This window comes from Taudactylus pleione, unplaced genomic scaffold (genome assembly GCF_031769625.1).
Source record: "Taudactylus pleione unplaced genomic scaffold, aTauple2 ptg000218l, whole genome shotgun sequence".
Taxonomy (NCBI): Eukaryota; Metazoa; Chordata; class Amphibia; order Anura; family Myobatrachidae; genus Taudactylus; species Taudactylus pleione.
The window spans coordinates 7,801,832-7,814,650 of NW_028284620.1; the positions used below are offsets into that span (position 1 = coordinate 7,801,832).

Genomic DNA, 12,819 nt, shown 5'->3' on the forward strand with positions numbered 1-12,819 from the left:
CTATTCTTGAAAGAGTTTGATGTGCAGCCGACAGGCATGTATATTCTCTTTCGGTGGGGTGCAAGGCTCTCCATGTATCTATAGATAGCAATCTTTCGGCTAATAAAGGGATTCCGAACCTCGGTAGAGAGGGGGAGGATTTAGACGATTGTGATTTATCTAATATACCAGAGGAAATGAGATTAAAATCACCACCTAGTATTAGGGGGTTTGCAATTAAGGGGGTAAGAAGCGCTAGGAGTTTCTAGGAAAATATTTTGGAATATGCATTCGGGGCATAAATATTGCAAAACACCTAAGTATGACCTTTAATCTTAATTGTAGCTACAACATATCTTCCCTCAGGATCTGAGAGAGTGGATACGATTTCTAGCGGGATGTGACTTTTGCTCAGAATAGCCACTCCTCTAGATATAGAGTTACATGTACTAATTCCGAGAACCCGCCAATTCAACATGTTAAGCTTCATAATTCTTTCTAAGTAGTCAGGACATACACGCCTGAGAGTGGGGCTCTACATCCGGGGGTTTTTCAGCTTCTGGTAATCTTATGGGGCCTACCAGACCTGGGCATCATGGCTTCACGTCACAACCACAAGTTTCCAAGGTACGAGTCCAGGACCAGAGACCCCTCAGCAGCCTTTGTGGACGTGCTGGCAGGGAAGTGGGACTTCAAGCAGGCGTATCTTTTTCCTCTTATTTCCCTCCTCCCAAGGGTCCTCAGGAAATTCAAGCAGGAAAGCGGCACAGTAATATTGGTAGCTCCTGCTTGTCCCAGGCGTCATTGATTCACCGACATATGGAATGTATCCATAGACACTCTGTTTCCTCTTCCTCTATGGCCTGATCTGTTAGCGCAGGGTCCCTGCCTGCATCCGGACCTACCTCGTCTGTCTTTGACTGCGTGGCTCTCGAGTCTTCCATCTTAAGAGCCAAAGGTTTCTCCAGCTCTGCGATTCAAACGATGTTTGGGCACGAAAGCCTTCCTCTGCCCGCATCTATTACAGAGTTTGGCATTCTTTTGGTCAATGGTTTTCTCACAGAAATTATGAACCTAAGGTTTTTAGGGTTTCCCGGGTACTTTCTTTTCTCCAGGCTGGATGAGACCTTGCTCTATGTCTGGCCACTCTGAGTGTACAGATTTCTTAGCTGTCAGTTTGGTTCCAGCGAAAGGTTGCTTCTCTGCCGGATGTTACAAATTTTTTTTTCAGGGTTTTCTCGAGTGCAGCCACCCTTTGTCCCACTGGTTTGTCTTTAGTTCTCAAGGGGTTACAAGCTCCCCCATTTGAACCTCTGGACCCAGTGGATTTGAAGTTGTTGACAGCGAAGACACTTTCTCCTCACTATCTCTTCTGCATGCAGTCTCTCTGATTTAGCAGCGCTCTTGCTGCTCCCCTTTTTGATTTTTCTCCAAGATAGAGCTGTTTTCTGTACACGGGCGGGTTACCTTCCTAAGGTAGTTTACCTTTTCCATGTCAATGAGGAGATTGTGGTTCCAGCTTTTTGGTCTTCACGCCTTTCTGTAGGTAACGCGTCCCTGGATGTGGTTCATGCTCTCTGTATCTATGTGGATCGTACAAATTCTTTTAGAAAATCAGACGCTCTTTTTGTGTTATATGGTTTTCACAAACGAGTCTGGCCAGCTAATAAACGAACTCTGGCTCAATGGTTGCGTATGACTATTGCTCAGGTTTACACGCAGACTGATTCCCTGTTCCAAACACTGCGACATCACATTTGACATGGACCGTCGGACCATTGTGGGAGCTTCGTCGTGATGCCTCTGCTGAATAATTGTGCAAGGCAGCCATGTGGTCTTCTTTCCCCACTTTTCTTAGGTTCTACGCCTTTGACACTTTCGCCCCTCAGAATGCTTCCTTTGCGTGACGGGTTCTCCTTCCTTCTCAGGAGCGTCCCCACCCTTAGGAGAACTGCTTTAGGTCATCCCCATGGTATCCCTGTGGATCGCTATGGACCCTGAAGAAGAAAATAAGTTAAGGTAGAGTTACCTTTTGTTACCTGTCTTTCTTCGAAGTCCATAGGGTCCATGGGGCACCCACCCTGACGCACCTGACTGCATTGGGTAATTTTTCTTTCGGTCACGGATTCCCTCATCTTGTGTGAGAGTTTCTGGTGTACATTGTTCTTCCCTCTCCTGCCTTGGGCTTGTTACAAAACTGAGTGACTGTGGCCGGGGTATATGTGGAGGAGGACCTGAGGCATCCTGGGAGCTGAAAGCTTAACTGTTGGGTGTCTGGATAACTCCAATCGCATTTCCCCATAGTATCCCTGTTGACTTCTAAGAAATAGAGTTAACAAAGGTAAGTCTACCAGAAGTCTTATTTTTCATCACTGGTCTTTCTGGAGACAAAACAAAGTGATTGGGTCTGAGCATTGTCATTCGGCCTTTAGTCTTCTGTGATTTGCATTCTATTCGCATATCTTCATGGTCAAAAAAACAGAGGGATCTTTTTGGTCTGGTATGAACCTATAAACCAGTGTTGGCTAACCTTGACACTCCAGCTGTTATGGAACTTCATAACTCAGCATGCACTGCTACAGTTTTGCTATTAGGGCATGTTAAAACTGTGGCAGGGCATGCTGATATATAGTTCCACAACAGCTGAAGTGTCAAGGTTAGCCAACACTGCTATAAACCCTTAATACCCATTTGGATAGGCTTCAAGATGGAGTTTATGGGCATTAAGCAAAACAAGTTTATGGTCTCTATATACATTTGTACTTGCATCTTCAAATCTAGGAAGGTTATCTGTGTCTTCTCAGATTTGCAGTCCAGAATCTGTATACGAACTGCTACAATGCAGCAGCCGCGGCTTTTCTTCACGCCATGTTCTTTTGTACAGATTTAGACTCCGTCACACACAGATGTCCAAGTTTTGCATATTAAAATAATCAGTGCAGTCTCGGGAAGCGGTTCTGTTGCATCGCGTTGCAGCTAATGCGCACATTCGAGCGAAAAATATGGTACAGTGCGTGGCCCAGCTTTTCTAACCACAAACAAGGAATCCAAAGGCGTTTTTGATAGACGCTATATCTGGTACCTTGGAATTTTTATTTAATTTCCCTGTTCTCCCTGGTAGGTACACAGGGGTTTCTCAAAATAACAGCAAGCCCATCAAGATGTACCACTGCTAACTTTTACAGCCTGTCTGTTTAAACTATGTATTTTATGGGATGAGAATACATGGCTTTGAAAATGTGTACCTTGTTCAGATCTCAGCCCTGTCTGGTACATTTTCCAGAAGTATATACTTATTATTGCTCCTTGGGTCTTAACATCCTTACATACACTCCTTTCGAACCTTTTGTTGTTGCCGGATTTAACACTGAATACATGGAAGGCAAACTTTATTTTGCCCATTTAAAGAGCCTGGAGTTTCTATTGCTTGTTGAACTGCATAGTACACATCTTTGTGTCCCAAGTGGCAACAGGGACATCTCCCACTTGTAACACCGCAATATCAAAGAGAGCTACTGTAGAATATAAAGATTCTGTTGTAGTATTCATGTTAGTCTCAGGACTATACACTTTTACAGAGATTTCTCCTTCATCCACTAGGGGACACTGGAGCTTCATGACAGTGGGGTATAGGCGGTGGGTTGAGTTGAGCCTGGCACTTTAAAAATCTACAAGTGTGACTGGCTCCTCCCCCTCTATGCCCCATCAGCCCCAGTTTTTAGAATGTGCCCGAGTAGAGCCGGTGCACAGGGCTGTCTCCAGCCCTTAAATTAATTTTTATATTTGTAAAAGAAAGAATCAAGCAAGAGGACAGGCAGACTGTTGGCTGTGACAGTCTGCCTGCAATGTGGGAGCCGCCAGAGAGGGGACCACACGGCTACTGCAGCCTGTGTCAGGTCACCCTATGGAGGGGAGGCTGCTTTGGCAGTTAACGAGTCATCAGACTCAGCGGGGCCCGCCACAGCTAACACTGGCTTGTGTCCGGGTCCCCGCTCTCCCCTCACTGCCCAGCGCTCTGGCCGCAGCAGCCCGGTAAGTAGCACACCTCTCCTGACTAGCAGGAGAGGTGAAAATAATATGCTTGGTCTGTTAACAGCGCGCGGCTGTCAGTGCCACGCTGGTGTTTGCGGAGAACACCGGCGCTGGCTGTTAGGTAGGCGCGCTCGGCAGTGGCGGTCCTACCTGTGCGTGCCGGTGCTTGTGTAAAAGGCACTGGCACGTTTATAACTGGCGGCGGTCGTGCCGCTGGCCCCCCGCAGTCAGCGCAGCTGGGCTGACTACATTACTGTAAGCCGCGCGCAAATTATAGCGGCGGCCATTAGGAAGGTGGAGCGTATAGGTCCCTCCTCCTCTTCCTCCTTAACACTGCCTGGGAGAAGTTTGGCGCGCTCTGGAAGGGAGTGGCGCCTCATCAGTGCTAGAGACTCCCTGAAGGCACTGATCGGAGGGGGAGAGAGCTGACCACTTCTACAGGGGGTCTGTAATTACAGAAGGTAGTTTTAACTACCTTCTGCTTTTTATGAGTAGCATTATTAACAATATTCTGCTCCTCCCTTATATTGCACTGTCTGCCCCTGATACTGAGCTGCATTATTATTGCAATTCTGCTCCTCCTATATTGCTCTGCCTGCATCTTGAGTAGCATTATTATTGAAATTCTGCTTCTCCCTATACTCCTGCATTCCTGAGTTGTATGTGGTGTCTGTCTGTGAGTACATGATGACATCCAGGACAGAAAAAGCTGCTTCACAAAAGCTGTTTGCCTGCACTAAGTGCAGGAAAAAATTTACCAATGCTCGCTCCGAAGGGTCTTCCCTGTGCGAGACATGTGAAGCAGAGTGTGCTAGCACGCAGTCTGTCACTCCCTCCTTCATAAATAGTTTGGCAGGGGTCATGGCGGATCTTTCTTCTGAATTAGCCGCTTCCCGTAGGGAACGGGAGGCCGCCAGAGATCTACCTAGCACATCTCACCCTTCTTTTCTAGCAACAGCAGAATCCGACCTTAAATTCCAAATTCCTAAGCGTTTTTTCTCTCTTTACCCATTTCCTGCGGAAAATAGGAAGAGGTGGGAGACCCCGCCACCTGTGGATTCTTCGGTTTCTCGGTTGTCAAAGAAGACAACGTTACCTGTTCCAGGAGCTACTACATTGAAGGAAACCTCAGAGCGGAGATTAGAAACCACTTTGAAATCCATTTATACAGCCGCAGGTGCACTTCTCCGGCCGGCCTTGGTAGGATCTTGGGTCAACAAGGCTGTGGAAAAATGGGCGGAACAATTGACTGAGGGTCTTAAATCCAACACTCCGCGGGCAGATCTGATTACCTTGGCAGAACATATTCAGGAATCTGCCGTATACTTAGGAGACGCCTCCAGAGATATCAGCCAGGTAGGCGCTAGGATTTCTGCTTCGGCGGTCTCGGCTCGCCGGGCACTTTGGCTTCGTGCCTGGCAAGCGGATGCTGAGTCAAAAAGAGCAGTGGAAGCTCTTCCTTTCACAGGCGATATTTTATTTGGTCCAGAGCTGGACAAGTGGATCTCGCTGGCCACTGGAGGTAAGAGTACTTTTCTACCTTCATCAGCACCTCCTCCGCTTCGCTCGTTTAGGGGACCTTCCTTTCGTTCCTTTCAAGCATCTGCAAGATTTCAGGGACGATCGCGAGGTTCGTCTTCAGCGGGGCGAGGAGGCCGTGCTAGAGAACGTCAAGTGAATAATGCCCGCCGTCCAGATCCCAAGCCAGCAGACAAGCCTGTGGCATGACGGGCTCCCATCCCATCTCGGAAATCCGAAGGTGGGGGCTCGTCTCCAGCGTTTCTCGGATGTTTGGAGACGGACTTCTCCAGACACTTGGGTTCGGAATCTGGTTTCTCAAGGATAGAAGATCGAGTTCGCTTTCACTCCTCCTGTGCGTTATTTTAACAGGTTTGCCCGTCGATCCCTTGAAGCAACTAATTTTACGTCAAGCGATCGAGAAACTTTTGCTGGCCGTGGTTCTTGTGGCGGTTCCCACTGCACAAAGACAGCAAGGGTTTTACTCAAACCTTTTTGTGGTTCCAAAACCGGATGTGTCAGTCAGACCCATTCTGAATCTGAAATCCTTGAATCCTTTCATTTCACAAGTTCAAGATGGAGTCTCTCCATTCTGTCATTGCGGGACTAGAGGCAGGAGAGTTTCTGGTGTCGATAGATATCAAGGACGCCTATCTGCATGTCCCAATTTGGGTTCCTCACCAGGCCTTCCTCAGATTTGCCATCAGGGAAGCTGATTACCAGTTTCAGGCCCTGCCATTCGGTCTCTCGTCAGCTCCCAGGGTATTCACCAAAGTGATGGCCGTCATGGTGTCTCACTTGCGCTCTCGGAGGGTGACGATAGTTCCGTACCTAGACGATTTACTCATCAAGGCTCCGACGGCAGAAGTCCTTTTACACCAAGTGTCCCTTACACATCAGATTCTCATTCAACACGGATGGATTGTGAACTTCCAGAAGTCTCAGTTGATGCCGTCCCAGAGACTTCAGTTCCTAGGAATGATTCTAGACACTGTTCTGCTTCGTATATTCTTGCCAAGGGACAAGGCCATAGCCATACAGGAGCTGGTTCATCTGGTGCTCAGACCCAGGAAAGTGTCTGTGCATCTTTGCATCCTTCTCCTGGGGAAAATGGTGGCTTCTTTCGAGGCCATTCAATTCGGCAGATTTCACTCCAGAATTTTTCAACTGGATCTTCTGTCTCAATGGTCCAGGTCCCACCTACAGATGCATCGGCTGGTGCGTCTGTCTCCCCGGACCCGCATATCCTTGCTCTGGTGGCTTAGAACGGAGCATCTGTTAGCGGGTCGATGCTTCGGAATTTGGAATTGGACCTTGGTCACCACGGACGCCAGCCTCCGCGGATGGGGAGCTGTGGTTCTGGGCAGTCACTTCCAGGGGCTTTGGTCGCAGCAGGAATCCCTATTACCAATCAATGTTCTCGAACTGCGGGCAGTCTACAGAGCTTTGATACAGGCTGCTCCTCTGTTACGAGTACTTCCGGTTCGGATACAATCCGACAACGCCACGGCAGTGGCTTACATAAATCGCCAAGGAGGAACCCGCAGTCGTCTGTCAATGAGAAAAGCCAGTCGCATCCTTCTGTGGGCAGAAAGACATGTAGAGGTAATTTCCGCAGTGTTTATTCCGGGAGTCGACAACTGGGAAGCGGACTACCTCAGTCGTCAGGATCTTCATCCCGGGGAGTGGTCCTTTCATCCCGAGGTCTTTCATCAACTGGTTTGCAGATGGGGGAAACCACAGATAGACCTGATGGCATCACGGATAAATCATCAACTACCCCTTTACTGCTCCAGGACCATGGATCCGGCAGCGGTGGGAGCAGATGCTTTACTGCTCCCTTGGCCGTACAGCCTTGTGTACCTGTTCCCACCATTTCTGCTTCTCCCTCGGATTCTCAAGCGGATCAAATGAGAGTCGTCCACCGTCATCCTAGTGGCTCCGGATTGGCCTCGTCGGGTTTGGTACTCCGATCTATTATTCCTTCTGGCAGACGAACCTTGGCCTCTTCCGCTACGATCGGACCTTCTACAACAGGGTCCATGTGTGTACCCGGATTTACGGCGGCTTCATTTAACGGCGTGGCTATTGAGACCACCATCCTAAGAAGCCATGGTGTTCCTAGGTCGGTCATTCCTACCATGCTTAGGGCTAGAAAACCGGTAACATCAGCGCATTATCATCGCATTTGGAGGGCTTATATCTCCTGGTGTGAAGGTCGTGGATCTTCCACTTCCTCTTTTCATTTACCACGTCGTCTTCTTTTTCTTCAAAAAGGCCTTGATGCGGGCTTACGCTTGGGATCGCTTAAAGTGCAGATTTCTGCTCTTTCTATTTTTTTCCAGCGTCGTCTAGCTCTGATTCCAGAGGTTCAGACCTTTTTTCAAGGGGTACTTAGAATTCAGCCCCCCTTTGTGCCACCCACGGCTCCTTGGGACATGAATCTTGTTTTATCTTTTCTTCAGTCATCCACCTTTGAGCCTTTGCAGGAGGTGGAACTGAAGTATTTGACTTGGAAGATGATCCTTTTATTGGCCCTGGCTTCGGCCAGACGAGTGTCTGAACTTGGAGCCTTGTCCTGCCGTTCCGCATAATTGATTTTTCACGAAGATCGGGCGGAACTTCGTACCCGCCCTTCCTTTTTGCCCAAGGTGGTCTCGGAGTTTCATCTGAATCAGCCGATTGTAGTGCCAGCATTGTCGGACTCTTCCGGGGATTCTCACTCCTTGGATGTGGTTCGGGCACTTTGCATTTATGTGTCCCGTACTGAGGGGCTACGTAAATTAGAGGCTCTGTTCGTCCTTTATGATGCTAATCGGCGTGGCTGGCCTGCGTCTAAGCAAACTTTGGCCAGGTGGATTCGTCTGACTATTCGTCAGGCATATGTTGCTTCTGCTCGACCACCACCGGTATCCATTTCTGCGCATTCTACGTGCTCTGTGGATACTTCTTGGGCGGCACGTAGAGGTGTCTCAGCTTCACAGCTTTGTAGGGCAGCGACGTGGTCTTCGGTTCATACTTTCGTACGTTTCTACAGATTTGACACTTTTTCGGCTTCTGCTTCAAATTTTGGTCGCAGTGTCTTGCAGGGCGTTCAGCACTCTCTCTCCCCCCCCCCCCCCCCCCCAGGAGGCTAGCTTTTGGACGTCCCCACTGTCATGAAGCTCCAGTGTCCCCTAGTGGATGAAGGAGAAAACAGGATTTTGGTACTTACCGATAAATCCATTTCTCCGATTCCACAGGGGACACTGGACGCCCACCCAGTGCTTCTTGCCTGTTCTCAGTTACTTGTTCTGCTTCAGTTCTGTTGCAGTTTGGTCTGTTTTTGTTGTGTGACTGTTTATCCCTGCAGCCTGCTGTCTTCTTGCAGTGTATCAGTATGTTGGATTGTTTCTTTTCCTGTTCTTCTCTGTTCTTCAGTCTGTTCTCCGTCTCCTCTCGGGCTCAGTTCTTTAAAACTGGGGCTGATGGGGCATAGAGGGGGAGGAGCCAGTCACACTTGTAGATTTTTAAAGTGCCAGGCTCAACTCAACCCACCGTCTATACCCCACTGTCATGATGCTCCAGTGTCCCCTGTGGAATCGGAGAAATGGATTTATCGGTAAGTACCAAAATCCTGTTTTTTATTACTTTTAAAATTCAGTAGTGTAGTTTTACTTTTTTTAATATCTGACCTTGAAAGTCTTTCTGCCTTGTTAGTGATTTGTTTCAGTTGTGATCAATTAATACAATTACACTGCACAGCAAAGAAAATGTTTCCGATGTGAAAATAGTTACTTCTAATTGATTTCATCATGCAAAGAATGAATGACATTTAAAACTCTGTTAGCTCTGAGCTCTGAGATATAGCCCATTTATGACGATGTAGGGGTATTCCTAGTGAAGTGGGCAGAATGGAGAGAATCTTACCAGCAATCTGTGATCCACACAGAGGGGGCTGGGCCTAATGACTCAATTAAATGAATCAGTTATTTGTCCCCTCCCCTATTCAAATATATGTGATTCACGGGATTACCCAGATAACTGTGGTGCACTGAGTGACAAGCATAGTGAGCGATTCCACCAAGACATTTCAGCAATGGAACAAAGATATCAGGGTAGGTGAATCACTACTGTTGGACAGTGACAAGAGATGCCCCAGAAGAGGAGTACAAGCGACAAGCAAAGAGAAAGCACCCCCATGAATAGGCCACTATATTAGATAGTACTTTCCTATGCTGTATGTTTGTTTTGTATGCTGTATGTTTGTTTCATTTTGTGTTCTTATTTGTGATTGATAGAAAATAAATAAGTTGTTTATTTTCTATCAAGAAAATATCAGATTATTTTAAAATAGCTTTTCACTATGACTATATTACTAATGTACATACAGTATAGTGCAAGTAGTGTAGCTCAAAAAATAGAGCTAGTAAAAACATTCTGAAATAATTTTAGTTTTTCTTGACCTCAAATTAGTAATGTATGACTATTTTTAGAAAGGAAACAAATTAAAAGTATTTGTTGTACAGTGTTATTGAATAAAATGGTAACCTTGTGTTTGTTGTTTTCCTTTCTTTCCTCAGTATGGTGATGATACAGAGTCTGAAACAATACCAGCTGATAGGTCAGCTAGTGGAGCTCATCTTTTACTGGAGGAGGTAGACACAAAGCAGCAACCAAATAATACACGTCCCAATGCATCTAAGGCACAGAGAGATGTAGCTCTTAAAGAACAAGCAAGGTAATGCAGATATACTTAACTTCTATTAAAGGGTCTTGACTCCTTTGAAGAGAAGAGGGAGTTTCTGGCACTAACATTGAGATGCAGCACCTAGTTCCCTTTTTTACTGACCACTGTAGCAGACACTAAAGCAGGGGTGGGGAAATAAGCGGCCCTCCAGCTGCAGATAAACTACTATTATTCCAGCATGCCCTGCATCCGTTTTAGCCTGGCCTTATAGTAAAACTGTGGCAGGGCATGATGGGATGTTTTAACAGCTGGAGGGCCACTTATTGCTCACTCCTGCCCTAAAGAGAGACGGGTCTGATGCAAAGGGGTAAAATTTGGCCCTTGATCGGATGACTGACAACTTCAGCTGGGAGCCGGCTACTGCTTGTGTCTGGTTCTTCTCCTATGGAGGTGTTAACCATTACATCAGAAGTCCTCAGTATAGGTGAACTCTAGGGACTGCTACACCTCACAAATAGTGAGTGATCTACACATATTTGCTGGTCTGGAATCGAATGAGCTTTTCCGGGGTTCAGGGTGCCATCTGCCCCCTGGGCCGGTACAATGTTGCCGTTTGCGGGCCGCAGGCTCGCTGCGCTTGCGCAGAGACTGCACCCGGGAGACATGTATGGCATACTCCTGGCCGCTCTGAGTGTGTGGCCATAGATGCAGCAGATGAGGTCAGAGCTGTCTAGGTCTGAGTCGCATGCAGCAGATCCCCTGCCTGATCTAGACTAGTACACAGTTGCTGCTGTCCAGGATCATGGGGCCAGCCCCTTTTACCCTGTGTTGTGCTTTATTTACAGTGGCTGGCCCCTCCCCTGGGACCAGCCACCTATGAGCTGAACTCCTTTACAAGCTGGCCCCTCCTCTCCTGCTTCCTTCTCTATCCCACTCCGTCCTCTCCTCACAGTATGTCTCCTCCTGTTTTCTTCACTCCACCTCCTCTGTACTCATGGCTGCCTATATTCGCATCAGATACCAGGTAAGTGGCTTCGGGGAGAGGTGGAGTGTTAGTTTATGTGTGTATGATAGATAGATATATATATATATATATATATATAGCAGAGTGCTTGTGTATGTATTATATATGTCTTGGGGGGGATAGTACTTGTTTGTGTATACTGTATATCTGTGTGTGTGTGTGAAGGGGAGTGCTAGCTTATGTGTATGATATATGTATGTGTGGGGGGGTTGTTTTGCTGTGACTTGTAATGCTCTTGAAGTATTGCCTTTTATACTGTAGACCACACGTTCTCGGATACATTTTACCTCTGATTTTAGAAATAATTTCAGTAGTATTACTGTTTGTGCTAGGGTATATATTGAGACATCAATATCATCATAATCAAGCCAGGGTTTGTAGGGTAAAGTATTGGGCATAATATGCTACTTAGGGCCTGATTCAGAGGTGGATTCAATGCCAATATTTTTATAGTTGAGGAATTTTTTTTCTATACTGCACATGTGTATGAGTCACACTGCGCATGCACCTAGTTACATCACCAACGACTGTCGCAGTGAGGACTTGGATGCAGTGTGTTTGAAGAATCGGTTGTGGGAGGTAATGGGGATGGCACGGCAAAAGCAGGCGTGTCAAGGCAGTTTTCGGGGCGTATCTCAGCCTGCAATTGTGAATTTGTACACAGTGGTAAAGGCTCCGATTGCTTACTTGCAATGGACATTCGGAGCGACCATATATGGTTGCGCAGAAGATAAACGGTATAACTGATGGTGCAACTTTGTACACAAGCAACGGTTTTGAGACACCGCTAGTGGGCGTCACAGTACAAACTCCTGCTGCTGTGACATTTGTATACTTTCATATAAGTGAAAATAAAGTCCATGTCAAGTCAGTAATATTATTGTTTTTCATATAGAGTAGAATGGCCCCCTACACTGTATGCCAGTCAGAATGGTTCATGTATTGTTTATCGGTCACTAGAATAGTCTCAGTATTTGTCAGATGGGGCTGGTAGGTGTGTTATCCGTAGCTCTTTTACATAAGTTTGTCACAAATTGCAATAATTATTTAAACCACACCCACATTAGGTAAACTACACCTACAACATATTGTCTGGAATAAGGTTACTAAAACCCTTTTGAAGGTGTGTTTTTTTTGTTTTGTTTTGTTTTTTTTTATATTTTTTCTTAATATAAACATTAATATTATAGAGAGAAATTTTATGAAACGAAGCTCCAGCAGCAGCAACAGGAATTAAAACAGTTACAAGAAGAAAGAAAGAAACTTATAGAAATTCAAGAAAAAATTCAGACGTTACGGAAAGCATGTCCTGACCTTCAGGTGTGAGAAATGCTTAATGAGTTTGGCAATAACCTGTTGTAACTCTTATTAAAATGTGCTCAGAGTTATTTGGTGATGTATAAAGCGACACTAATCCAATTTATAAAAAAATTGTCTCCTTTTGTTGTTGATTTACCTTAGATTGTATGATAAATACATTAAAATACTTATGTGTTATGGTGCATTTTGGCAGAGCCTACATTTACAGAGAATGCCATTGTTTCAGTTGAGCTTGGGAGCCAAGTGTAGGAATACCATCTGTAGCCTGGTGATTGAA

The 12,819-nt window shown here is 46.3% G+C and overlaps 1 protein-coding gene across 7 annotated transcripts in view; it reads left to right on the top strand.

The window, feature by feature from the left end:
- PCM1 (pericentriolar material 1) overlaps window positions 1–12,819 on the top strand; it is a 225,883-nt gene that overhangs the window by 131,644 nt on the left and 81,420 nt on the right. For all 7 annotated transcript variants that reach the window (XM_088478763.1, XM_088478762.1, XM_088478760.1 and 4 more), the window contains 2 exons: window positions 10,092–10,249; window positions 12,413–12,542. In XM_088478763.1, coding sequence (XP_088334889.1) covers window positions 10,092–10,249; window positions 12,413–12,542 — 288 coding nt within the window. The remainder of the gene's footprint in view (window positions 1–10,091; window positions 10,250–12,412; window positions 12,543–12,819) is intronic.